The 26,078-nt window shown below is 40.8% G+C and overlaps 2 protein-coding genes across 2 annotated transcripts in view; one reads left to right on the top strand and one right to left on the bottom strand.

Annotated features, from left to right (window-relative positions):
* The first annotated feature begins 275 nt into the window (after positions 1–275).
* Positions 276–2,712, top strand: hspe1 (heat shock 10 protein 1). The gene is made up of 4 exons (XM_080198779.1): positions 276–530; positions 1,401–1,565; positions 2,356–2,445; positions 2,541–2,712. Exons 1-4 carry the CDS (start codon positions 528–530, stop codon positions 2,589–2,591), a joined length of 309 nt encoding a protein of 102 aa, XP_080054905.1. The 5' UTR covers positions 276–527; the 3' UTR covers positions 2,592–2,712.
* Positions 2,713–18,761: 16,049 nt separating this feature from the next.
* Positions 18,762–26,078, bottom strand: part of rftn2 (raftlin family member 2) — a 104,040-nt gene continuing 96,723 nt past the window's right edge. The window contains exon 12 of the mRNA XM_080198776.1: positions 18,762–24,597. Coding sequence (XP_080054902.1) covers positions 24,331–24,597 — 267 coding nt within the window. The 3' untranslated portion in view covers positions 18,762–24,330. The remainder of the gene's footprint in view (positions 24,598–26,078) is intronic.

Genomic DNA, 26,078 nt, shown 5'->3' with positions numbered 1-26,078 from the left:
GGGGGGGAAGAAAGGGGCCAGCCGGCCACCCCGCAGTCTGAATATCCTACAGTCAGCAACCTCGTTCAAACACAGCGACAGACAGTCCCTAACCAGCAAATACCCGCCTCTTCACTGCTCTCGGCCGGTAGCTCAGAGCCAGCTGCAATGCAAATGTAGTCTGTTCGCTGATAAGCAGGAGCCCGGGACCAGGCTCTTATACAGCTTCTGGGGCTCGAGTTCCAGAAACTTCCAGACGTTCGACGTGGGCGGGTTCAAAGTGCACGCTGACCTTGCGCAATAATTTTATTTTTTCGCATTTCCTCCCTAAAATTGCATTTTAAACTTCCCCCGAAGCGCTGTGGCTATAAAATGCAGCTGGAGCTGTTGTAGGAGTTTGTAAAGTTGCAGAATTGAGACATTTCCCAATGTAACATTCTCCTGACGTTCGAGGTCACGTCTCCGGGTTCGAAGGTATTTGTTCACGTGGAGAGGCTGCTGCAAGAGGCTCGCCTTGTTTCTAGCACTTTCTACAGACGGTAGCAGGCATGGTGAGCTACTCTTTCTGCGTTTTAGATTTTATGGGCTGAAGGAGAAGAATTAATCAGTTTATCGTGGTATTCTTGGTGAACAAAATGATTTATTTTGTAATTATTTGACACGATAAGTGGGGCAATTTTAAGTGCGTGTAATTATTGGATGCGGCATGTATTTGTATTAAAATACAAAAAAATTCAGTTACAACTCAATTTTCCCATCGCTAAAGTGCAAAAAAAATCTAGCTACAAATCTAAAACCCTTGTCATCTTGAAAGGGAAGTGCTTAATCACGGCACTAGTTACAATGGCAATGAATGAGCAACGTGCTCCTGATGCAGCTTTTGCTCGTCGGTATCAGCAATCCGTTTGTAACAAAAGTATTGTTGATTGAAGAACTTGATACAAATATCTGCTACTTTGTAACACGAACTGCTAGTCGGATGGAAACGAATAACCCATATGCGTGCATTTCGTGCGCGACCTTTTTGGGGGGGGTTTACAAGGTCAAATGAGCCTTTTAGATTTTGGGAGAAAACGTCCTTTTTGAGAACGGAGAACGTCCTCGACGTTTATTTTGTGTAAAATTACTTTCACGTTGATGTCTCTAAGCGAATTCTTTTCGCAACGTGGGTATCTAAAAATATAAACATTTCAATCACGCTTCATTATTTCAAATTGTGACAACTTTCATTCCTTGTATTATTTACTACGTTTAGACACCAATATCCACCTGTGAAAATTTTATCTAGTTCTTTATAACTCCAAATTTCCCAACATTAAATCATATTTACGATTATTTGTAAACTCCAGAATCGCTTTTTAAAAAGTATATTAATGAACAAATATGGTTTGTAACTTGTCGGTTAACGTTTTTTTAAATAGGCAGGTCAGGCGTTCAAAAAATTTCTACCCCTCTTTGATCGCGTTTTGGTGGAAAGGGTTGCAGCAGAAAAAGTAACAAAAGGCGGCATCATGCTTCCAGAAAAATCCCAGGGAAAAGTGCTTCAAGCAACAGTTGTAGCGGTTGGACCTGGTAACCGAGTAAAGGTCAGTTTCTTTAAGTGGCCATATTTACCTAAATTCTTGTGATTCATGGTGGATTATACTTCCATAAAGTGACCTGTACTGCGTACTTAAGAAGTGAAGTCCGGTCCCCTGGTGGATGGCATTGATACTATCTTTTTTCCTACACTTTTTAATTAAAAGTTTTGGCACACATGAACTATCAGTTTTCCTTCTTGGGGATATTCATGGGGGTTCTAAGATACCTGATGAAAGTCTCTCAATCATGTTACAATAGGTGAATTTTCTGAGAATCAGAAACAACACAGTCTACACTGACCACAATCCCACCCAAGCCCTCTAAACCTTACACATTTACCTTGCTAATCCTCCTGCTACTTAGCTTGGCCAATCAACCTAACCCACGCAGCTTTGGACTGTGGGAGGATACCCACACAACGTGCAAACTCTACACGGACAGTGACCCGAGACCAGAATTGAACCTGGATCCTTGGCATTATGAGGCAGTAGTGTTAACCACAGTGCCACTGTGCTGCCTTATCCAGGATTGCAGTGGGATCTTGCTCAATTGGGTCAGTGCTAACCACTGCCTCCATGCTGCTTTTGATTTTTTTTCCCATGGAGCAACAGTTGTAAGGAAATCACTTGTCCCTTTATCTCAATTTATTGAGTTACCTGTAAATTCTTTCAGCAAGTAAATTTCTGTAAAATGGTAGATTAAGTTTTTAACAATTTGAGTGATGTTACAAAAGAGCATTGATTGCAAGCATTAAAGAACATTTTCATATTTGGTTCATTTGCATTTTTGTTTCAGAATGGTGAAATCCAACCAGTTAATGTAAAAGTTGGTGAAACAGTTCTACTTCCAGAATATGGAGGGACTAAAGTTGTCTTGGAAGATAAGGTTATTATCTAGAGGCTATTTATTATCTATCTAGTAATTTTCAATATAGTTGGGTGTTTTTTGTTTTCCCCTAATAATTTTATTCTCTCTTTCAGGATTACTACTTGTTTAGAGATGGAGATATTCTTGGAAAATATACAGCATAAATTCTGGATGTTGCTCTCAGTTTTAAGAAACTGACCATTCCATGAAGTACTTGTCTTTTTGTTTCAGAATGTAAATACCATTTTTTTGAACTTTGGTACAATAAATTCCATGTTAAACCCATATGTTCTGTGAACTGCAACTGCTTACAACATTATACCTGATTAAATATATATTTGGTTCACTTGAACCTTTGAAATTAGGTGCAAAACTTGTGAATCTAAATTGATGGACTCATCGCTTTTTAAAATTAAAGTTTTTATTTGGAAAGTGGTGTAGGACAATGATACCAAAATGGTTAGTGTGACGAATACAAATAAGAGAGACACTTTTTTTTTATTAATTCATGGAACATGGGTGTGGTTGGTTGGCCAGCATTAATTGTCCATCCCTACTTGCCAGGCCATTTCAAACTGCCCTTGACATTATCACCTCATTTATACTATTTTTCTCTTTGAATTGAGGACAAGAGCAGCTGATTGCTTGCTTGTCGAAAGACCGCCCCTCACTACTACCAGCCCCCTTCCATCTTCATTTCCTTCCAATGGCTGCCCTGGAAAAAAACTGTTCAAATTTGCTTAAGATGCTATTTTCAACTGTCTTGGCCCTCCATTTGTCAGAATTCATTTGTTGGTCTATATAATCACTCCCTTAACTGTCTCTTGTTGTACTTGTGCCTGTTGTCCTTGTTGTATTGCCTCCATCTTTTGTTTCCTTAAGTTCAAGAAGTGCAGATTTGTGTATGTGGTGGGCAACTGCTTTAGCTATTCATTGCTAGGGTTGACAATCATATCAAGCATTCTTGGGAATTGCACTATATGCCAGGATCATTCAGAAATCAAAGAACTACCCAATTGCTTCTTGTCAGTCATCTTCTTAAAACTTCACCTCCACTTTCCACCCAGGCCTCAAACAACAACAAATACTTGTACATCACCTTTTAACTTAATGAAACATTCTAAGGTGCTTTGCAGGAGGATTATAAAACAAAGTAAACTGAGCCACGTAAGAGGATATTAGGTCAGATGCTTGATCGAAGAGTAAGTGGAGAGTTGTTGGAATTCAAGAGCATTGGATCATGGCAACTGAAAACACAGCCATCAATTGTAGAACAAAATAATTGAGAATACAGAAAAGGCCAGAATTAGAGGAGTGTAAATGTCTTGGTTGTGTGGCTGGAGGGAGTTAGAGATAGAGGTGAAAGGCCAAGAAGGCATTTAAAAATAAGGATGAATATTTTGATGTCAAGACATTGTTTGACTAGGAGCAGATGTGAGTAAGAGGGATAGACTTGCTGCATGTTAAGACATGGTGGGCAGAGATTTTGGGTGCCAAGTTTATTGGGGGGGGTGGGGTAGATTGTGAAAGACCAGCCAGGATAGTCAAATTGAGAACTAAAAAGGGGTTATTGATGAATTTCACCAACAGATGAACTGAGAAGGGCAGTTTCAAGCAATGTTACAGAGGTGAAGAAGCCTTAATGTTGGCACAGATGAGGTTGGAAGTTCACCTGGGGATCAAGATTGCAATGTAATCACAAAACTTTAGCCAGGGGAAAGGGTTGGAATTCTTGGGGCATGACACTGGGTATCAAACAGAATGCTGTTAGTCTTAAATATTTGGAATAAATGTACAATCATCCAGTATCTTATAAGAACATAACATAAGAAATAGGAGCAGGAGTAGGCCATCTAGCCCTTTTGAGCCTGCCCCGCCATTCAATAAGATCATGGCTGATCTGTCGCTGCTCAGTTCCACTTTCCCGCTTTCTCCCCATAACCCTTAATCCCCTCTCTTATCAAAAACCCATCAACCCGCGTCTTAAAAATATTTAGCGAGGCAGCCTCCACCACTTCAACGGGCAGAGAATTCCAGAGATTCACCACCCTTTGAGTGAAGAAGTTCCTCCTCAACTCCGTTCTAAACCGCCCCCCTTTTATCTTGAGGCTGTGCCCCCTAGTCCTACTGTCTTTTTTAAGCGGGAAGAGTCCACCTCTATCCTATCCATCCCATTCATCATCTTATACGTCTCAATGAGATCTCCCCTCATTCTTCTAAACTCTAACGAGTACAAGCCTAGTTTATTCAGCCTCTCCTCATAGCTCAACCCCCTCAACTCCGGTATCAGCCTAGTAAACCTCCTCTGCACTCCCTCCAAGGCCAAAATATCTTTGCGCAGGTGCGGTGCCCAAAACTGCACACAGTACTCCAGCTGTGGCCTCACCAATGCCCTATACAGCTGCAGCAAGACCTCCCTACTTTTATATTCAATAGCAGAAGGGTTAAGAGTGATAATGGTGAGGTAGAATTGCATGTCATCACTGAGTTATTAAAATCTAGAATTGAAAATTAATAATAGTAATGATGATCATGGAACTTATCAATTGTTTAAACAAAAACCTAGTTCATTAATTTCCTTTAGAGAAGAAAATCTACCATAAACGTGACTCAGCAATATCCACAGTGATGTAGTTGAATCTTAAATAGTTGGGATTTTGAAATTACTGTTTACTTGGGGAATAGTTTTTCAAGGGATGGGGTGTGGATAGAAATATAAAATAGTACAGCACAGTGCAGGCTGTTTGGCCCTCGATGTTGTGCCAAGCTATGTCTAAACCCAAGATCAAACTATCCCACTCCCTATCAGTCTGGTGTGCTCCATGTGTCTACTTGTAACTGCTTGAAAGTTCTTAAAGTGTCCCAACTCCACAATCACAGCAGGCAGTGCATTCCACACCCCAACCGCTCTGAATAATAATCTACCTTGGATCCATCCTATATCTCCCACCATGAACCTTTATAGTTATGCCCCCTAGTAACAGCTACATCCACCTGAGGAAATAGTCTCTGAACACTCACTCTATCTATCCCCCTCATCATCTTATAAACATCTATTAAGACGCCTCTCATCCTCCTCTGCTCTAAAGAGTAAAGATCCAGCTCCCTCAACCTTTCCTCATAAGATCTACCCTTCAAACAAGGCAGCATCCTGGTAAATGTCTGCACTCTCTCCAGAGCTTCCACATCCTTCTTATAGTGAGGTGACCAGAACTGCACACAATATTCCAAATGTAGAGTTGCAGCATAACCCCACGACTCTCAAACTCAAACCCTCTTAGTGAATGCTAACACTCTATAAGCCTTCACAGCTCTAGCCACTTGAGTGGCAACCTTCAGAGATTTGTGGATATGAACCCCAAGATCTCTCTCTTCCCCCACATTCCTCAGAACCCTGCTGTTGACCCTATAATCCACATTCAAGTTTGTCCTACCAAAATGAATCACCTCACACTTATCAGGGTTAAATTCCATCTGCCACTTCTCAGCCCAGCTCTGCATCCTACAAGAGCACTCCACTTCATCCACTACTTCACCAATCTTGGTATCATCAGCAAATTTACTAACTCACCCTTCAGCCCCCCTCTTCCAAATCATTGATAAAAATCACAAATAGCAGAGGACCGCACACTGATCCCTGTGGTACACCACTGGTAATGCCTCCAGTCTGAAAATTTTCCCTCCATCACCATCCTCTGTCTTCAATGAGATAGTCAGTTACTTATCCAATCTGCCAAATTTCCTTCTATCCCACACCTCCTCACCTTCTGCCTGAGCCTACCATTGGGAACCTTATCAAACACCTTACTAAAATTCATGTATACAATGTTAACTGCTCTACCTTCATCTACACACTTAGTTACTTCCTCAAAGAATTCAATCAAATTTGTGAAGCAAGACTTACCCTTCATGAATCCGTGCTGCCTATCCTGGATTAAGCTGCATCTTTCCAAATAGTCATAAATCCTATCCCTCAGGACCGTTTCCATTAACTTACCGACCACCAAAGTAAGACTAACTGGCCTATAATTTACCAGGGTCATTCCTGTTTCCTTTCTTGAACAGAGGAACAACATTTGCCACTCTCCATTCCTCTGGCACTATCCCTGTGGACAGTGAGGACCCAAGGATCAAAGCCAAAGGCTCTGCAATCTCATCCCTTGCCTCCCAAAGAACCCTAGGATGTATTCCATCTGGCCCAGGGACTTATCGACCCTTAGGTTTTTCAAAATTGTTAATACATTTTCCCTCAGAACATCTGCCTCCTCCATCCTATCAGCCTGTATCTCACACTCATCCTCAAAAACCCTTCTCTTTAGTGAACACTGAAGAAAAATATTCATTCAATGCCTCACCTATCTCTTCTGACTGCATGCACAAGTTCCCACTACTATTCTTGACCTCACTCTGGTCATTCTTTTATTTCTCACATAAGAGTAAAAAGCCTTGGGGTTTTCCTTGATCTGACCTGCCGAGAACTTCTCATGCCCCCTCCTAGCTCTCCTAAGCCTTTTTTTAAACTCATTCCTAGCTACCTTGTAACTCTCAAGCGACCCAACTGAGCCTTGTTTTATCATCCTTACATACGCTTCCTTTTTCCTTTTGACAAGACATTCAACCTCTTTTGTGAACCGTGGTTCCCTCACTTGGCCACTTGGCATTGCTCTGCGTCACTAACCAGCTATCCAGCCAACTGAGCTCTACATTGGCTTCGAAAAAGCCTTGTATATAAATTCATCTTTTAAAAGAGAATGTGGAAAACTTCGCAGTAATCGTGTGGAAAAACGTGAATTAAAAATATCAATTTGTGTCAAAAATTTTCAAATATGATAACATTACAGAAATCTTTCTATTTGCCACTTCTGAAAAAATCAAACTTAAGAAAATCACAAAGAATTAAAAATCTTTTTACTCGTAATTTAAAAATAAATTACTGTAATTTAAAAATAAATTACTGTAATTTAAAAATAAAATACTGCACGCCTCTGGCAATTTGCCAGAGGCGTGCAGTATTCTTATTCCCAATATTTTGAGATTGATATTCTTCGCTTGTGAGGAATTTTAGTTTGGCCAGTGATGAGGAAGGTGTGAAGGGCGTGGGAGTTGTGAGAGTGAAGGAAGGTGAACTCCTGTTCTCATCAAGATGAAGACTGTTAATTCTGGACAAAGGAATATTTTTATCACCAGTGTTGTAATCAAGTCCCTCCATTTTGGGATTACTCAATTGCATGTTTATTTATTTAAATGGCATTGGCCTTATAAGATAGTAACTGAATTGTGCTCAGAATGATATGTAAAATAGCACTGATAAATCAAATAGAGATTTCTTCCTGGCCTTGGTGATCAGATAACACTTAAATCCTTGAGCTGACTGTATCTGGATTACTATTGCAGATTTGTTATAATTCCAGATTTGAGGAGCGTTTGTCAGGCATTTGTACTGACGAATGTAGGTGGATCTTTATTCAATTTCTAATCTGGTATTGGATAGCTTTGATTTGATCATTTAAAAGTCAGGAAAGATTTTGACTATAGCTAGATTGTTTATCCCTTGGATCCTTCCAGCCATTTCAGAGCTCAGTAGTACGATTACTCAAATTTTTGATGTGCATCACTGACTTGGATTTGAGGGTACAGGGCACAGTTTCAAAATTGGCAGATAAGCAATACTTGAAAATGTTGTCAACAGTGAAAAGAGTGGCCAGGATTTTCCGCACCTGTGGTTGTGTTTGGTGACTGGAGTGGAAAAATCTCACATAAAGGCCCAAATCAAGTTTTAAGTCAGTGGGAAGTCCTCCCGTGGTTGCCCCTGCGCAGCCTTCCCCCCCATTAATTCCACCCATTAATATACTTAAAGAGAAAAGCTGCTGAAAGGTGGACATGTATCAGATAGAATTCAATGCAAGAAAGTATTTTGCTATGAAGAATGAGGATTGTTAAAAGGCACATATGTTAAAATGCATAATTTTAAAGAAATTGGATGAAGAGAGACCTTGAGTGTTCACGCACAGCATCAACAATGCAGTTGGTAAAGCTTATGAATTTATAATTTGAGGCATAGAATACAAAAATTAGGAAGTTACACCAAATTTATATAAAGCAATAATTTGGAATATTGTGCTTAAATCTGGACACCACACTTTAAGCAACACAACGACTTTGAAAAGGTTACGAAAGAGATTTACTAGAATGGTTTCAAGGATTTTAATCACTTGAATGCACTGAAGAAGCATTATTCTCTTTAAAGCAGACAAGCTTTAAGAACCAGTACAGACTCAGTTAACTGAGATGAGTGACGTCCTTTGTAATCTGGAGTTCAGGGTCTAGATAAGGGCGGCATGATAGCACAGTGGTTAGCACTGCTGCTTCACAGCTCCAGGGTCCTGCGTTTGATTCCCGGCTGGGGTCACTGTCTTTGTGGAGCTTGCACATTCTCCTCATGTCTGTGTGGGTTTCCTCCGGGTACTCCGGTTTCCTCCCACAGTCCAAAGATGTGCGGGTTAGGTTGATTGGCCATGCTAAGAAATTGCCCCTTGGTGTCCAAGGATGCGTAGGTTAGAGGGATTAGTGGGTATAATATGTAGGATATGGGGGTAGGGCCTGGGTGGGATTGTGTTTGGTGCAGACTTGATTGGCCAAAGGGCCTCTTTCTGCACTGTAGGATTCTATGAAGCTAAAGAGATTTTATAGAAGTGCCTAAAATTATGAAGGCTTTAGTTAGAATAAATAAAGTGAAATTTTTGCTGAAAAGAAGGCGGCTAAGAGGGGATCTTATTGAAACATATAAGATGATTAGAGGTTTAGATAGGGTGGACAGTGATAGCCTTTTTCCTCGGATGGAGAATGCTAGCACGAGGGGGCATGGCTTTAAATTAAGGGGGGGTAGTTATAGGACGGATGTCAGGGGTAGGTTCTTTACCCAGAGGGTGGTGAGGGATTGGAATGCCCTGCCTGCTGCGGTTGTAAATGCGCCTAGTTTGGGGGCGTTTAAGAGATCCGTGGATAGGTTTATGGACGAAAAGGGATTGGTTTAGGTTAGTGGGTCATTGTTTTTTAACTGGTCGGCGCAACATCGTGGGCCGAAGGGCCTGTTCTGCGCTGTAATGTTCTATGTTCTATTGTTTCCAACAGCTGAAAGGCCAAGAATCAGGAAACACAGATTTAAAAATGATTGGTGAAAGAAACAGGCCAAATTTGAAAAAAAACATTTTGTTAGGATTTGGAATGCGCTGCCTGATGAGGTGGGGGTATAGATTCAGCTTCAGGTTTCAATAGGAATTGGATCAATACTGTGAGAAAAAAAATCTTGCAGGGGTACGGGTAAAGAGTGGGTGAGTGGCATTAAGAACATAAGAACATAAGAAATAGGAGCAGGAGTAGGCCATCCAGCCCTTCGAGCCTGCCCCGCCATTCAATAAGATCATGGCTGATCTGTCGTGGCTCAGTTCCACTTTCCCGCCCTCTCCCCATAACCCTTAATCCCATCTCTTATCAAAAACCCATCAACCCGCTTCTTAAAAATATTTAGCGAGGCAGCCTCCACCACTTCAACGGGCAGAGAATTCCAGAGATTCACCACCCTTTGAGTGAAGAAGTTCCTCCTCAACTCCGTTCTAAACCGCCCCCCCTTTATCTTGAGGCTGTGCCCCCTAGTCCTACTGTCTTTTTTGAGCGGGAAGAGTCTCTCCACCTCTATCCTATCCATCCCATTCATCATCTTATACATCTCAATGAGATCTCCCCTCATTCTTCTAAACTCTAACGAGTACAAGCCTAGTTTATTCAGCCTCTCCTCATAGCTCAACCCCCTCAACTCCGGTATCAGCCTAGTAAACCTCCTCTGCACTCCCTCCAAGGCCAAAATATCCTTGCGCAAGTGCGGCGCCCAAAACTGCACACAGTACTCCAGCTGCGGCCTCACCAATGCCCTATACAGCTGCAGCAAGACCTCCCTACTTTTATATTCAATCCCCCTCGCTATGAAGGCCAGCATCCCATTCGCCTTCCTGACCACCTGCTGCACCTGCAGGCTGGGTTTTTGCGACTCATGCACAAGGACCCCGAGGTCCCTCTGCACCGTCGCCTGCTGCAGTTTTTCGCCACGTAAGTAATAGTCCTTCCTACCATTCTTCCTACCAAAGTGGACCACCTCACACTTGCCAACATTAAATTCCATTTGCCATTTCCTGGCCCATTCGCCCAGCCTATCTAGATCCTTCTGCAGACTCTCCACACCCTCCGCACAATTTGCCGTTCCCCCAATCTTGGTGTCATCAGCAAATTTCGACACCCTACACTCGGTTCCCTCCTCCAGATCATCTATATAAATGGTAAATAGCTGAGGCCCCAGCACCGAATTAGCTGAATTGCTTTTCAAAAGAGCCAGTACAGACTCAGTTAACTGAGATGAGTGACCTCCTTTGTAATCTGGAGTTCAGGGTCTAGTTGGGTTTCTTTAGGGTTTGCCTGTTCCAGTAAGTATATTAGAATGTCATTTGTTAAAAACATGCTTGTTTATTTACAGATCAATCTCCATCTCAATGCTCCACACAAGCTTGTAATTCTGCTTCCCACCACATCTCAGTACTTAACTACATGACCTTGCACAATAAATGGTTAGTCTCTGTGGTTAGTTACCCTGCTCTGGCCCTGATTTCATTTTGTGGTTGAGGATGAACTGCACTTGTGTCATTCAAATTTGTGTTCAATCTGGCTGATTGTAGAGTTTCTACTTGTTTCTGATTCCTTATCTCCGTCTGGGTCTAAATAATATGTCCAAGGTTCCATTGGTTTTCTTCCCAATTATGTCAGGGCTCTTTGGTCTGTCTCAATTCTATAAGATCTTTGTTGTGGGCCTTCTTCTTTCTGCTGAACTTGTATCCAAACTCTCTCCCTGGACTGTAGCCTGAATTTGAAATTATAAGCTTGACTATCTCTTCATTGCTCCTCACATTTTCCTAAATCTGAGGTAATGTTATGGTGTAGTTTTTTTTTGCAGAGCTGGAAGCTGTGTTCACAGCCATCTTCCCGTCAATAGTTTCAATGGTGAGAACCTGTGTTTTAGCTGTGAGCTTCTGTAATTAAGGTGGGTTCTGCTTCTTTGTTAGACTGAGGATATGCACTAAATCATATTCCTGGACAATGCAATGGGGCAGTTCATCAAACTGAGGGTCATTTTCTGGCACCACAACAATTGGGATGTCTTATATCACAAAGATTCTTCTTTGTGACTGCCTCCACCATAATGCTGTGCAGTCGATTCTCTTCAAACCACCTGGCATTGTGCTCAATGATGATGAATGAGCGTGTCGATGTGTTTTTGTTTTTTTTTACACTCTGTAGTGAATTGCATATAAATATAGCATTTAATTTCTTCATGGTGAGAAGCGCCATAAATATTTTACTCGCAGAAAATGGTTTTTCTTCAAGGCCTAAGAGTATTTTGGAAGAATTTGTGTTTTTTAAAAGAGAGAGTTAGCTCAAAGACTCTGGTTGTTGCTATTCCTGAAAAAAGACAGCACTTTACAAGAAAAGATAATTAAACAGGTTCAAAGAAGCTGAAAATCTCTGAACCTTGGTGGATTGTTTACAAAAGAGTCAACTGGTGCTTTTATGGCTTTGAAGGAAAAATGATGCCTGGAAAACTGCATTTAAAAACTGTTTTTTTGTTTGGAGACCAGAAGGATCAACTTTTTCATCACAGCTCCTTATAGTCCAGCACCAGTCCAAAGTCAGGTGTGAATTGAAGCTGCTCTTAAGTTGTTCTCTGTTTGAAAATTGAGTGTCCACAATTTTCCTCGAGTCCACCTAAAAAGTAATGCAAGAGTCGTTGACTGTTTCACAGGCCAGTGCTGAGAAACTAACCGTATAACCTGAACACAATTTCAAAGACTCCACTATCTATCGCTCTCCCTTAAACCATTAAATTTAATCTTCCAGAATTCCACAATTTTTATTACTTTTTGGTGTGCGTGTGAGAGATAGAGGATTTAGAGAAAGTAACTGCTATGTTTTCGTATTTCGTGATGTGGAGATGCCAATGTTGGACTGGGGTAAACACAGTAAGAAGTCTCACAACACCAGGTTAAAGTCCAACAGGTTTATTTGGTAGTACTAGCCACCAGGCTTCAGAGCGCTGCTCCTTCATCAGGTAAGTGGGAGTTCTGTTCACAAACAGGGCCTGTAAAGATACAAACTCAATCTACAAAATCATGGTTGGATTGCAAGTCTTTACAGGTAATCAACTCTTAAAGGTATAGACAATGTGAGGGTTAAGCACACGTTAAAGGGATGTGTATTGTCTCCAGCCAGGAGAGTTAGTGCGATTTTGCAAGCCCAGGCAAGTCGTGGGGGTTACAGCTAGTGGTTTGCAAACTACCCAGCCTTCAGGAGAACAGTGACCACAAAACTACACAATCCTGCCACAGCAACCTCTGCAAGACATGCCGGATCATCGACACGGATGCCATCATTTCACGTGAGAACACCATCCACCAGGTACACGGTACATTCACTTACAACTCGGCCAACGTTGTCTACCTAATATGCTGCAGGAAAAGATGTCCCGAGGCTTGGTACACTGGGGACACCATGCAGACGTTACGACAACAGATGAATGAACACTGCTTGACAATCACCAGGCAAGACTGTTCTTTTCCTGTTGGGGAACACTTCAACGGTCACGGGCATTCAGCCTCTGATCTTCGGGTAAGCATTCTCCAAGGCGGCCTTCACGACACCTGACAATGCAGAGTCGCTGAGCAGAAACTGATAGCCAAGTTCCGCACACATGAGGACAGCCTCAACCAGGATCTTGGGTTCATATCATACTATCTAACTCCCACGACTTGTCTGGGCTTGCAAATTCTCTCCAGGCTGGAGACTGTGCACATCTCTTTAACCTGTGCTTAATGCTCTCTCCACTCGCATTGTCTGTACCTTTAAGACTTGATTAGCTGTAAAGACTCGCATTCCAACCATTATTTCGTAAATTGAGTTTGTGTCTTTAAATGCTCTGTTTGTGAACAGAACTTACCTGATGAAAGAGCAGCGCTCCGAAAGCTAGCAGTGGCTTGTTCCACCAAATAAACCTGTTGGATTTTAACCTAGTGTTGTGAGACTTCTTACTGTGTTTAAATTTCATATCATATGTTAATAAGCTTCGTTTCTTTACTTGAAAAGCTTAGTTTTTTAACAAACTAATTATTTTATTGTTTGTCAAAGAAACCAGGGCATTTAAGTGGTCTTCTGAGATTTGTGGGTAAAGCATTTGTTTGGTCATATAGTTAGCTGGAAAAATAATTTAATTGCATGTTGAAACCTATGGATTAAAGGAACTAGAGACAGACAGTGCACTCCTCCCAAATTGGTTGTCGCAATCTGAAGTTCTTTGGTGGAACCTATTGCAAGCCTTCAATGCTTTGGAAAGGTGCTGTGAGTAGCAATATTGACTCCATGCTTGCCCTAAATGTTGGATCTTTTGCTGCTTCAGTAGTTTGGCTGTTTGACTGTGATCTGGATCATTGCTTTCTGGACTTTGTTGCATGTATCCTCCAAGCCTCGTTTCCAGAGAAGTCCAGAATTTTCTTCCTGTCCTTTTGCAAAGGTTCAGGGGTCGTTTAAGATTTTCTTGGGTCTTTTACACACTGCCAACTGCCACATTGTTTCGTCATGTGTTCAGGGTTTAGATGGGGTTTCTTTAGAGTTTTGGCTGTTACCTTAAGAATAACTGTAATATAAACAAAATATTTTTGTTTATATTACAGTTATATGTACATCTCAGTACTTCACATGAGATTGCATTTCTGCTTCCCACCAGGCCTCAGTTACTTAAGCATTTGACATTGCTTCATGTTACTTAAGTTTTAGGTTAACTCTTTATCTCTTTCTGTGTTGTACTATTCTATGATTCTATGCTGCCATATGCAGTTTGTCTGACATCAAAATTGTATGACTCTTAGCTTGCTCCATTTCAGTATCATCAAGATCAAATCCATTTCTTCCGGGCTGCCACAAGCTCTGTTCCCTTGTTCGTGCCTCCACCCCTAACCCCCGTCACTTCCTCGGGCTAAAGCAAACTATTTGTGAACTTGGCATCTTGTTCAACTCCAAAATGAGTTTTAAATTCTGATCATTTTCCACTTCTCAACATTGGTTCAGGTGCAGGTTCAGTGCATGTGGATTTTATAGGCTTAAAATATGCCAGCAGGTTAGACCCAGGTGTGATCATGCCCTTTTCTGGATTTAACTGGAGTGCATTTTCTTAAAAGTGCGAGATTTTATAAGGTTGTTATGCTTTGGGACTTGGTCTTTTTGGTAAGATAAAGGAATGAAGGTGTCGTGAGACCTGCTCTGAATTTCACTGACCATAAGCTTGCATAGCTTGGCTTTTCAAGCTTGGGGTTGGATGTGGGTGTTGTTTCATTGGGAAGAAGGCGCAAGACATTCACATCTCCATTATGACCTGAGTGGCTGTGCTGACTGACAGGTGCAAGTCCCAGGAAGTGTTAGGAATATCAAGTTTTGTAAATGTTTATACTTTTATCAGTCTGTCCAATGCCAAGATAGAATGAAATTAATCGTCCAGAGCAGTAGTTTCCAAATAGTCAGCTGTGATCGAAAGGTTGATCCTGGAGTCCCAAAAAGTTGATTGTCATTGGCTGCCAAATCGCTGCTGAAAATGCCAGGACTTGGATTTCTTATGATGGTGAATGAATTAGCTCATTGACTGCTGAATCATAGTACCAAAGCATGCAGTAAACTGGGTCTTGACGAAATAGTGAGTGAGGAGCAAGGGACCTCCAAGAGGGCAAAAATCTACCATTCCCACCAGAAATGGGAAAGTGAATTTATTTTAACGAATGTCAAAGGCAAATCCATCTGTCAGCAGAATGTAGCCTTGCTTAAAAGAAATAATTTGGAACGGCATCAAAAGACAATGCGTGCAAAATTTCAAGAACATTTCCCTTCAAACAGTGCCATTTGGACTAAGAAAGTTGGGGAGTTAAAGGGACTGTTGCAAGCTCAACAGTCACTCTTTTCAAAACCTGTGGCTAAAGACAAGGTTTTAAAAAAGGTGTCCTTTGGAATTAGCCATCTGCTGGGGAAACATAAGGAACTGTTCACCGATGGTGAAGTTACCATGAGGCTATAGTGGTGGCTGCTGACATCTTGTTTAAGGACTTCAAAAGCAAAGATGAAATTATGACAGTCATCAGGAGCATGCCACTTGGTGCTTTAACAGTGGTCAGAAGGTTCAAATTGTTGTCTGAGAATGTGCTTCAGCAAATATCCCAACATTATCAGGCTATGAATGTTTCTCATTGCAGTTTGATGAGTCAGTAGACATGACTGATATGCCCAGCTGATTGTTTTTGTTCGCATGGCATTTAAAGATACAACAATAAGGAAGGTTTCCTCATTCTTTTGTCACCAAAAGAAAGGACAAGAGACAAGGACGTCTATAGCTAATTTAAAAGGAAAAGGCAAGTGACTGAGAAAAATATTCCAATCAATAAACTGGTTGCAATCACAACTGATGGTGCACAATCGATGCTGGGTGTCAATGCAGGCTTTGTTGCACCTTACAACAATTATCCTGAATTCCCTTCCTTTGTTAATTGCCACTGTGTTATCCACCTACAAAGTGCTAGTGAACAAGATTATTGATTTTTCTCATGTAATGAAAATGTCGTTACGATCATTAATTCAATTCGTGCCAAAGCTCTGCAACATCGCTTGTTCAAATTGTTACTCGATGAGCTTGATGCCGCCTATGGTGAGCTAATCCTTCATGCAGATGTGAGGTGGTTAAGTCGAGGAAAAGTTCTCCAGAGATTTTTAGATCTGTTCCCTGAAATTGTTACCTTTCTTAAATCAGTAAATGAGGTGTATAATAGAATCATAGAATTCCTACAGTGCAGAAGGAGGCCATATGACCTATCAAATCTGCACCGACTCTCTGACAGAGTATCTTATCCAGGTCCTCTCTCTGCTCTATCTCTGTACCTCCCCCCCCCCCCCCCCCCCCCCATATATTTGTACCTTACTAATTCCTCCAATTTAAACATCTTGGGACACTAAGGAGCAATTTATGATGGCCAATCCACTTAAAATGAATATCTTCAGATAGGTGGAACCAGAGCACCTGAAGGAAACCTATGCAGACATGGGTAGAATGTGCAAACTCCACACAGACAGCAAGCTGTCAGATTATATGTAGGTGTTAGACTTGGTGCTTCTTATGCACATAAATGCAAAATTGAATGAGCTGAACTGTAAATTGCAGGGGAGGGACAAAGACCAATCACACATCTAAAAATGTATTTTGTTGCCTGTCCTGGAATCAAATTTGTCAATTTATTCTGTTGATTTTTTTTTGGGCTAAAGCTAATGGCATATTTAAGATGTATATGTTAGGAATTGCATTGGATGCCCAGGTTATTGGAACTTCAATGCTTGATCCATGGGTTTGGTGAGGTGAAAGTTATGGTAGCAGATTATCATTGTTGACTTGTAAGTCACAGTTGCATTGCTTTGAAGAAACACCAAGTGGAAGACAGGCACCTCCCTGTGGGTATATGATGGTGAAGGGAGGAAGAGAGTATCAATGGACCATCCTCTTGTATTGTTTGGTGGCCTATTTAAACATTATATTGGTGAAACCTGGAAAGTTATTTACATTTGTATGGAATTTGAAGACCTACACAAGGGATTCAATAACTTGCAAAGAAATGTTATTTGAATTGGATAAACTGTCAATTTTAAATGTTAAACTGACTATATTTTCACACACATTGGGCAGAATTTTAATCCTGAAATGAAAGTGAGTTTGGAAGCAGGCAGGTAGCTTTTCATTATTGGTTGGTGGGTCACAGTCTGTTTACATGTTCCCACTGCTGGGCTATTTTGAGGAAAACACAGTAAAAAGGTCTCACAACACTAGGTTGAAGTCCAACAGGTTTATTTGATAGCAAAAGCCACTAGCTTTTGGAGTGCTGCTTCATCGTCAGGTGAGTGGGAGTTCTGATTACAAACAGGGCATATAAAGACACAAACACAATTTACAAAATAATGGTTGGAATGCGAGCCTTTACAGGTAATCAAGTCTTAAAGGTACAGACAATGTGAGTGGAAAGAGGGTTAAGCACAGGTTAAAGAGATGTATATTGTCACCAGCCAGGACAGTTAGTGAGATTTTGCAAGTCTAGGCAAGTCATGGGGGGGTTACAGTGCCATGGACCCAAGATCCTGGTTGAGGCCATCCTCATGGGTGCGGAACTTGGTTATCAGGCTCTGCTTAGTGACTCTGTGTTATTGTGTGTCGTGAAGGCTGCCTTGGAGAACGCTTACTTGAAGATCAGAGGCCGAATGCCTGTGACTGCTGAAGTGTTCCCCAACAGGAAGAGAACACTCTTGCCTGGTGATTATTGAGCGATGTTCGGAGTGAATACTCCAATTAGGAATGGAGAGGGGAGGGGACCCCCTGAGGCCCAAGGAGATTGGTGGGAGGAGATTTATTGGAGCTCTGATCAGGGTGCCCTGATTTCTAAGCAGCCAGGTTTGCAGGTTTAATCCCCATCCACCCCTATGACACCATGAATTGTGTCTATTGGTTTTTTTTTGGCCAAGTGTGGTAGAATCTGGAGAGAAAACTGACATTCTCGCCAGAAACCAGTTCAAAGCAGCTGCGCAGGTTGAGGCCGTGGTTAAGAAGGCGTATGGTGTACTGGCCTTCATCAATCGAGGAATTGAGTTTAGGAGTCGAGAGATAATGTTGCAGCTATATAGGACCCTGGTCAGACCCCACTTTGTCTGACCCCAGTACTGTGCTCAGTTCTGGTTGCCTCATTACAGGAAGGATTTGGAAACCATAGAAAAGGTGCAGAGGAAATTGATGTTGCCTGGACTGGGGAGCATATCTTATGAGGATAGGTTGAGGGAGCTCAGCCTTTTTTCCTTGGAGAGACGAAGGATGAGGGGTGACCTGATAGAGGTGTATAAGATGGTGAGAGGTATTGATCAAGTCAGAGGCTTTTTCCCAGGGCTGAAATGGGTGCCATAAGTAGGCACAGGTTTAAGGTGCTGGGGAGTAGGTACAGAGGAGATACCAGGGGTAAGTTTTTCATTCAGAGGGTGATAGGTGCATGGAATGGGCTGCCAGCAATGGTGGTGGAGGCAGATGCGATAGGGTCTTTTAAGAGACTTTTACATAAGTACATGGAACTTAGTAAGATAGAGGATTATAAGTAAGCCTAGTAATCTCTAAGGTAGGGACATGTTCAGCACAACTTTGTGGGCTGAGGGGCCTGTGTTGTGCGGTTTTTTTTTCGATGTTTCTATGTTTCTAAACAACACTGCCATTTTTTAGTACAAAATTGCCCCTTAACTCTGTTTCCCTCCTGCATATTTCCAACATATTCTGTTTTTATTTCAGATTTTCAATGTTTGCATTTTTTTTCTACGTTTGCAATGTTAATGGAAATATAAATTCTTGATTTTAAAACTATTCAGCAAAGTAAATACATGCACAGTACTATTTTATGGGTTTCTATTTTTGATGTAGAAATTGTAAGAAGTATTGTACTTGATCAATATGAAGTTTGGCATACATGTCTTGAACTTTTGTACTTTAATATTTCAATTTAAGAAGCCAAAATTAAAAAAAAAGTCAGAATATTTATTTGGATTTGTTGCATACAATCTTTTCCCGCTTTGAATATGTAACTAGAAGACATGGTGTAAAAATAACAGAAAAACAATGAGTTGATATTGAAAAAAGGTTAAGAGAACTTAAAAACAGGAAGTAAGGGATACATAATTTAAAAATCTTAAGATAATGCTTAGAATACATATTCCTAATAGCTACAGTCACAATAACATTATCATTGCAAAGTGAATCTTTCATTGAATACTCTGTCAATCATTTGCTGGAGTTTGTCATTCTGCAGTGATGCTATCAGAATAATTATTGAGTCTTCTATGTCCTGTGGTATATTATTGTCATTCAACTGAAACCATTATATATGTTAAAAGTGTAAGCCTGTGATTTAATTGCAGCACTTTTGATCATATCTTCTGTACTCTCTCCCAACTACCCGTAATCTATATTATTCAACATGATATTAATACATTGTTTCCTTTTGTGACAACAAACAAACTTAAAGACATTTCAGATTCATTTACTCACTTCCATTACAGTCTTTCATAGAAACAAACATTCATAAGATCCATTTAATTTAGTTCTAAAGAATGACAGTTAAAAACTGTCAAGCATTCAACAGTGCTAATTAACATTTTTCTGCACAAGTAAGTATGTACTTAGTACTATTAAGATGATTTTCTGTAATGATTGTAATCAGTTTTTTAAACATTACAAAGATTTTGTAAAATAATATGTCAGAGCATTTTGGTAAACGTTTACTTTGTGTTTTTCCTGATATCCACCAGGCCAATGGAAAGTTGCCATCTACTTATTGCCAGTGCTGCCGCCGGCCAACCAGCAGTTATTCTCCAGCTATGCTAGATCCTCAATCTTTCCCTTTGACTATTTAAGAAAAAGGTTATTAATCAGAAATCTGTAGGCCCATAGAAGTCAACATGTTTGCAGGAGCACAAAGAAAGATCACCGCTAATTAGAAATATATTAAACCAAGTGCGAGCCATTTTCAGCTGGAATAATGTCCAAATCTTGTCTTCTGGCTGTGTTGATTGGCCAGTTTCTGGCCTTTGAGAAGCTTCGGGGTAAATCAGTTGACCAGAGTGTCTGATATTCAGAGTGACAAAGGTAGGTTGTCTTGAGGAACTGCTGGGAAAGAGGATTTACCACAGCTTCTTGTCACTCCGAGTGACGGAAGCAAGTTTCTGTTAAGATGCTTCTAAGGAATCACATTGCTCATTTCACATAGGGTGGATGTATTTTGAAGTTCCAGTGATAGGGTGGACAGCAAGTCTGGAACATGCACTTGTTGGCAGTGAGACCAGCTTGGGCAAGTTTAACACAGACAGCCTCCTAATTGGCTGCCTGTGGGTCTACCATCCAATTAAGGATGGCAGAGAGGCTCCTGATGCTGCCAGCCTAGTTAGAAATCTAGCAACTTCGAAACTTCAGCAGCATGGCTAGGAGAAGTAACTACTGCTGAAGCAAGCAGGACACCTTGAGCCTCGAGCATGCAAATGAATAAAAATTGTAGAAATTCAAGGGTCTGAAAATTGGAGGGCAAAATCCTTCAGGGAGATAGTTGGAACTCTAGCATCTTTCTTGCCCTTTCTGCCTTCCTGCCCGCAATCCCTTCTTTGAACCATCGAGCCTCTGATGCATCCCCTGGCCCCCAAGGCTACTGCAGGGGATCCGCCTCCATTAAACTGGTGGACTCACCTGTGGCAAAATGTCGCCGTTTCCAGCAACAGAACTGTGTTCAGGAGCTGACTCGATACGACTTCCTGCAGTTTAGCAACATAATCCTCATCTGAACACCATCACTCCCCTCTCATGCCAAAGACTGGTAAAATGCGGCCCCTAGACTCACCGAGATAAATCAGTGTTTCATCAGTGATCTCAGGGGAACAAGAGGGGAAGGTTTTAAAAACCTTGGAATTACCCAAGATAGTTGGAATTCTAATATGGAACCAGCTTCAAAGTTGCAGAAACAGATGGAGCAAAAACCTGGGCTGGAATTTCTTAAGGTGAAGGTTTTCAAAGCAGTTAATTCAGTGAAACTTCACAGTTACAGAATCAAAGAATCCCTACAGTGCAGAAGGAGGCCATTTGGCATCAACCACAATCTCACACAGACCCTATCCCCATTACGCATTTAATCTACCTAGTCCCCCTGACACCAAGGGGCAATTTAGCATGGCAATCCACCTAACCCGCACAGCTTTGGCCTGTGGGAGGAACTCAAAGCACCCAGGAAGATACCTACACAGACAGGAGGAAAATGTGCAAACTGCACACAGACAGTGACCAAGCCGTGAATTGAACCTGGGTCCCTAGTGTTGTGAGGCAGCAGTGCTAACCACTGTGCCATCGTGCCATCCCACAAAACAACAAAAAATATCTAACTAATAATTCATAACTAATTTATACCCATTGTTTTGTCCATTGTGGGGCAGTTCTGTTATTATAATCTAATGAATCTTTTCCCATTCTATGGGGTAGAGGCATTGGAGAGTGAGAAAACAGACTACGTTGAAAGCAAAATAATTATATGCATAAATTGTAACTAATTTTTAATACAGAAAAAAACACCTGTATTAAAGGGAGTTCATGGAAATTTTTATAACACTGGAAGCGACCTCATAAACAAAAGGTTTAATCTGAGACTCTTCAAAGAACACTTTTCATTTAATCAATAAAAAAAGTTAATTTACTGGTGGATATGCAACAAAAGGATGGCTCCCATTTCTGTATTAGATTTGAGGTATGACTAAACTATCAGAAGTTATACCTGAAGTCAGAATCTTTTACAGTACTGAAGGGTTGGCTATTTGGCACACGATATGGAGATGCCGGTGTTGGATTGGGGTAAACACAGTCAGAAGTCTCACAACACCAGGTTAAAATCCAACAGGTTTATTTGGTAGAAAAATCCACTAGCTCCTTCGTCAGGTGAGTGGGGTTCTGTTTACAAACAGGGCATATGAAGACACAAACTCAATTTACAAAATAACGGTTGGAATACAAATCATTATAGGTAATCAAGTCTTAAAGTACAGACAATGTGAGTGGAGAGAGAGCATTAAGCACAGGTTAAAGAGATTGTCTCCAGAGTGAGATTTTGCAAGCCTAGTCAAGTCGCGGGGGTTATAGATAATGTGACATGAACCCAAGATCCCAGTTGAGGCCATCCTCATGTGTGCAGAAGTTGGCTATCAGTCTCTACTCAGCGATTCTACATTGTCGTGTGTCGTGAAGGCTGCTTTGGAGAACGCTTCCCCAAAGATCAGAGGCCAAATGCCTGTGACTGCTGAAGTGTTCCCCAACAGGAAGAGGACGCTGGTGCCTGATGATTGTTACTCGTTCTCCAAAATTGCCTAATGATTGTCACTCATTCTTCAAAGCAGCCTTCGTGACACATAAACCTGTTGGACTTTAACCTGGTGTTGTGAGACTTCTTACTGTATCTGGCACATGGCATTGCAATTATTGCCCTGGCTGATACAAGGAATCCTATTATTTCTTCAGTATTAGGATATGAAGACTGAACATTGTGCAGAACCATGAGTGAAAAGATCCACTATGATCCAAAATGAGTACATGATTCAGTTAAGTACCTCAACTAAAATTGTACTTCAAGCACAAATTGAAAAACTGGTTCTTCATACCTTTCAATCATAGGAGTTTAAGTTTTTTTTTTGATGTGCTGAAGAAATAAATATTTTAAGTGAGAGAATTGTGCATTGACACCAGTACCAATCAGATTCTTATTAAATAGTTATTATTTAAAGCTACTAATCCCAACAGTATGTTTAACTTCAGTATTCAGTTGCATTTGTTACTTCTCAGATAATGAAACTGTCGGTGCCCACATGCAGGGAAACTTGGACAATGTGCAGGTTTGGGCTTAAGAGTGAAAAGTAACATTCATGGCTCACCAAGTGCCAGGCGATGATCATCTCCAACAGGAGGATTCTTAACCACCTCCCCTTAACAAAATCTTTGACAAGCTCCCCAGTTCCAACATCTTGGGAGTCATAACTGACCAGGAACTTAACTGGACCAGTAACAACAATACTGTGGCTGTAAGACCAGGCGACTCTCCTTGTGACTCTTAAGCCTTTCCATCAAGCACAAGTCAGGAATGTGGTGGAATACTCTTTACTTGCTACGATGAATACAGCTCCAACAATATTCAAGAAGCTCAGCACCATCCAAGATAAAGCAGTCACTTAATTGGCACCCCATCAACAACAATAAACATTCACCTCCTTCATCACTCATGTACCATGCTTGCAAATTGCACTGTATCAACCCACCAAGGTTACTTTAACAGTTCCTAAATCTGTGACTTCTACCACTTAGAAACACAAGGGCAATAAGTGCATGTTGACAGTACCATCTGCAATTTCACCTTCCTGTCACACATCATCATGATTTTTAAATACATTTATTCATCATCACTGAGTCAAAAATCCTAGAACTCCTTATCCAAAAGGTACTGTGGGAAGACATTCACCACACAGTCTTCAAGAAGTCAGCTCATCATCACCTTCTTAAGAGCAATAATTGCTGACATTGCTAGTGATGCCCAAATCTCATGAAGAATAAAAGTAGCTGACTCCAAAGGAACAGAGGTAAAGGTTATTTTATCTATAATTCATTGCTATTTATACATTATTTGACAGGACAACTACCATCATCTTGACTGAACAGTGCTTTAATTGATCCTTTGGAGAATGCAGAGATAACACTGTTTTATGTGAGCATATTCTATAACTATATGAATACAAAGTACAATCCCAGAACTGTAGGAAGAAGAAAAGGTAAACTATAATTTTAAGAAATTAGCACGCACATAATACAAATAGAAAAAAAATGGAAAAATATGACTTGAGAATTTAAAACTAAATATAAATACCTGCAGGTATCTAAATCTCCCATGTGAAGTTTAACAAAATAAGTTGAGTTATTTTGAATCATCAGGTGAAGTTCTTTCTACGAACAATTTGTAATCGACCATTAGGATTTGTTAAAGAAATCCCTGTGTGCATAATCCTGAGAGGTCAAATATTTGTTAATACATGTTGGAAGATTATAGAAAAGTGAAGAAAGGCATATTTTCAAACATAGCTTTCCGTTTGGAAAGAAAAATATTCACATCTCACAAAGCTATTAGTGTCTGTCAATCAAAGTACATTTGAAAAAGTCTGATTGCCTTTTGTATCTTATGGAATTGTGCAGTGTTATATGCAGGTAACTTGAGGTATTTCTTCCTCTTGATCCAACTGCCCATCATCCAAGTCTCTGAAAATATCATCAGTGAGAGACACTCCAGAAATGTCTCCGTATTGATAGGATGGCTCTTGGATCCGGAAATTTCTTTCTGAAGTAGGACAAAAATCCTCAGGACACTCAGTTTCTGAAGGCTTGGTTTTATAGGTGCTCACACCCACATTTCTGTTCCAGTTTTTGCTTTTTTCATTGGCTTTTGCTTGCTGCGTAGACTTTTTCTGTAAATAAGAATCAATAAAGTGGCTTGCAGAATTGAAAAGAATACTGAAAAAAATGATCTATTGTGGATAATTAAACCAAATGAGATTGAATTCTCACACAAACTTTGGGGAAATCACAGAACTGACCTTTAATGATGACTTTTCAACCTAAACATATTAAGCAGTTTATCTCCTCATCCACTGCTAATATTTCTTTTCCATGCCTCCTAATATGCAGTTTCCCATTCAGAAGGGTGGACAGGCTATCTGTTCCCAAGCTTCTGCCATTAAACTTACTCTGATTATCTGTAAGTGCACATGGGTGGAATCTATATTACCATTTAAAGGGAGTTGAAACAGCAGAATAACAAAGAAAAAAGAACAACACAGCACGGGAAACAGGCCCTTCAGCCCAATGAGCCCGCACTGCCATTTTAACATTGTGAGTTCCCTCTTCCACCCATGACCTTTGTCTACACTTATGGCATTCCATATTGGAAACCAGATTGAGGGAAGACTAATTTAGGGACAATTTGTTACACCAATCAGTCACCTTTGGGGTGTGGGAGGAAACCAGAGCACCCGGAGAAAACCCACGCAAGTACAGGGAGAATGTGCAAACTCCCGCAGACACCGGCCCAAATCCATGTATCTGCACAGCAAACAATGATAGTCACTGAGCTGTCGTGTTGCCCATCAGCTGGTCCAGTTTAAGCATACACTCACGACGTGAAGCACTAGGCAACTCTCGAAACAACCAAGAGCAGCCCTCGCACGACCCGCCGCGTGTATGCCCCTTGTTGGACAACAAGGTGGACCGAAGCACCTGTGGATTAAAAGAGAAAAAATTACAGGCTATAAGAGAAGGGATTTAGAATAGGATTACATAATGAGAGAAGATCAGTATCTGACCTATAGGCTTTTGGGAGTTCTGTGTCTACTTTGAGAAATGGTGTAAAATGTCAGATTGACCAAATCTTGCTTTAAAATAGCTTTAAAAGCTATTTAAAGGTAATTAAGATGAATCAGGAATGACTCCCAGCCTACAAAGGATATACTGCAGAAAAACAGCTCTGTTTGGGAGAAAGAAAGTGCATTTGCTGGGAGTCATTCCTGTTCTTATTTTGTTCATCTTTGCACTTAAAGACACTACTACCTTAGGTGAATACACTTTACTTGTTTAAAACACTCAGCTTTAATCTATTTGTCTACTTGTCTACTGGGTCCTAGGATCCTAGGTGATAGAGCTGCTGCTTAACTGGCCTTGCAAAATTTCACATGATGATAGGTGTGTACACCTTCTAGGCCCTCAACGATCAGCAAAGTGAGAAAAGTGCCTAAAAGGACAATGGGCAGGGATTATGGTGCTTTGTTTTGTTGGAGTTGCCCAAAGGGCAAACTTTGACTGAAAACCATGCATGCAATTGATTATCAGACATTAATGGAGGAAATCCTGACCTCAACTGCAGTGGCTCCCACAGTTATAGTTGTAAGTTTTA

The sequence above is a fragment of the Carcharhinus amblyrhynchos genome, chromosome 11 (assembly GCF_965287045.1).
Source record: "Carcharhinus amblyrhynchos chromosome 11, sCarAmb.v2.hapA, whole genome shotgun sequence".
Classification (NCBI taxonomy): Eukaryota; Metazoa; Chordata; class Chondrichthyes; order Carcharhiniformes; family Carcharhinidae; genus Carcharhinus; species Carcharhinus amblyrhynchos.
The sequence above is the reverse complement of the archived record's forward strand: the minus strand, read 5'-3'. Positions and strand labels throughout refer to the sequence as shown.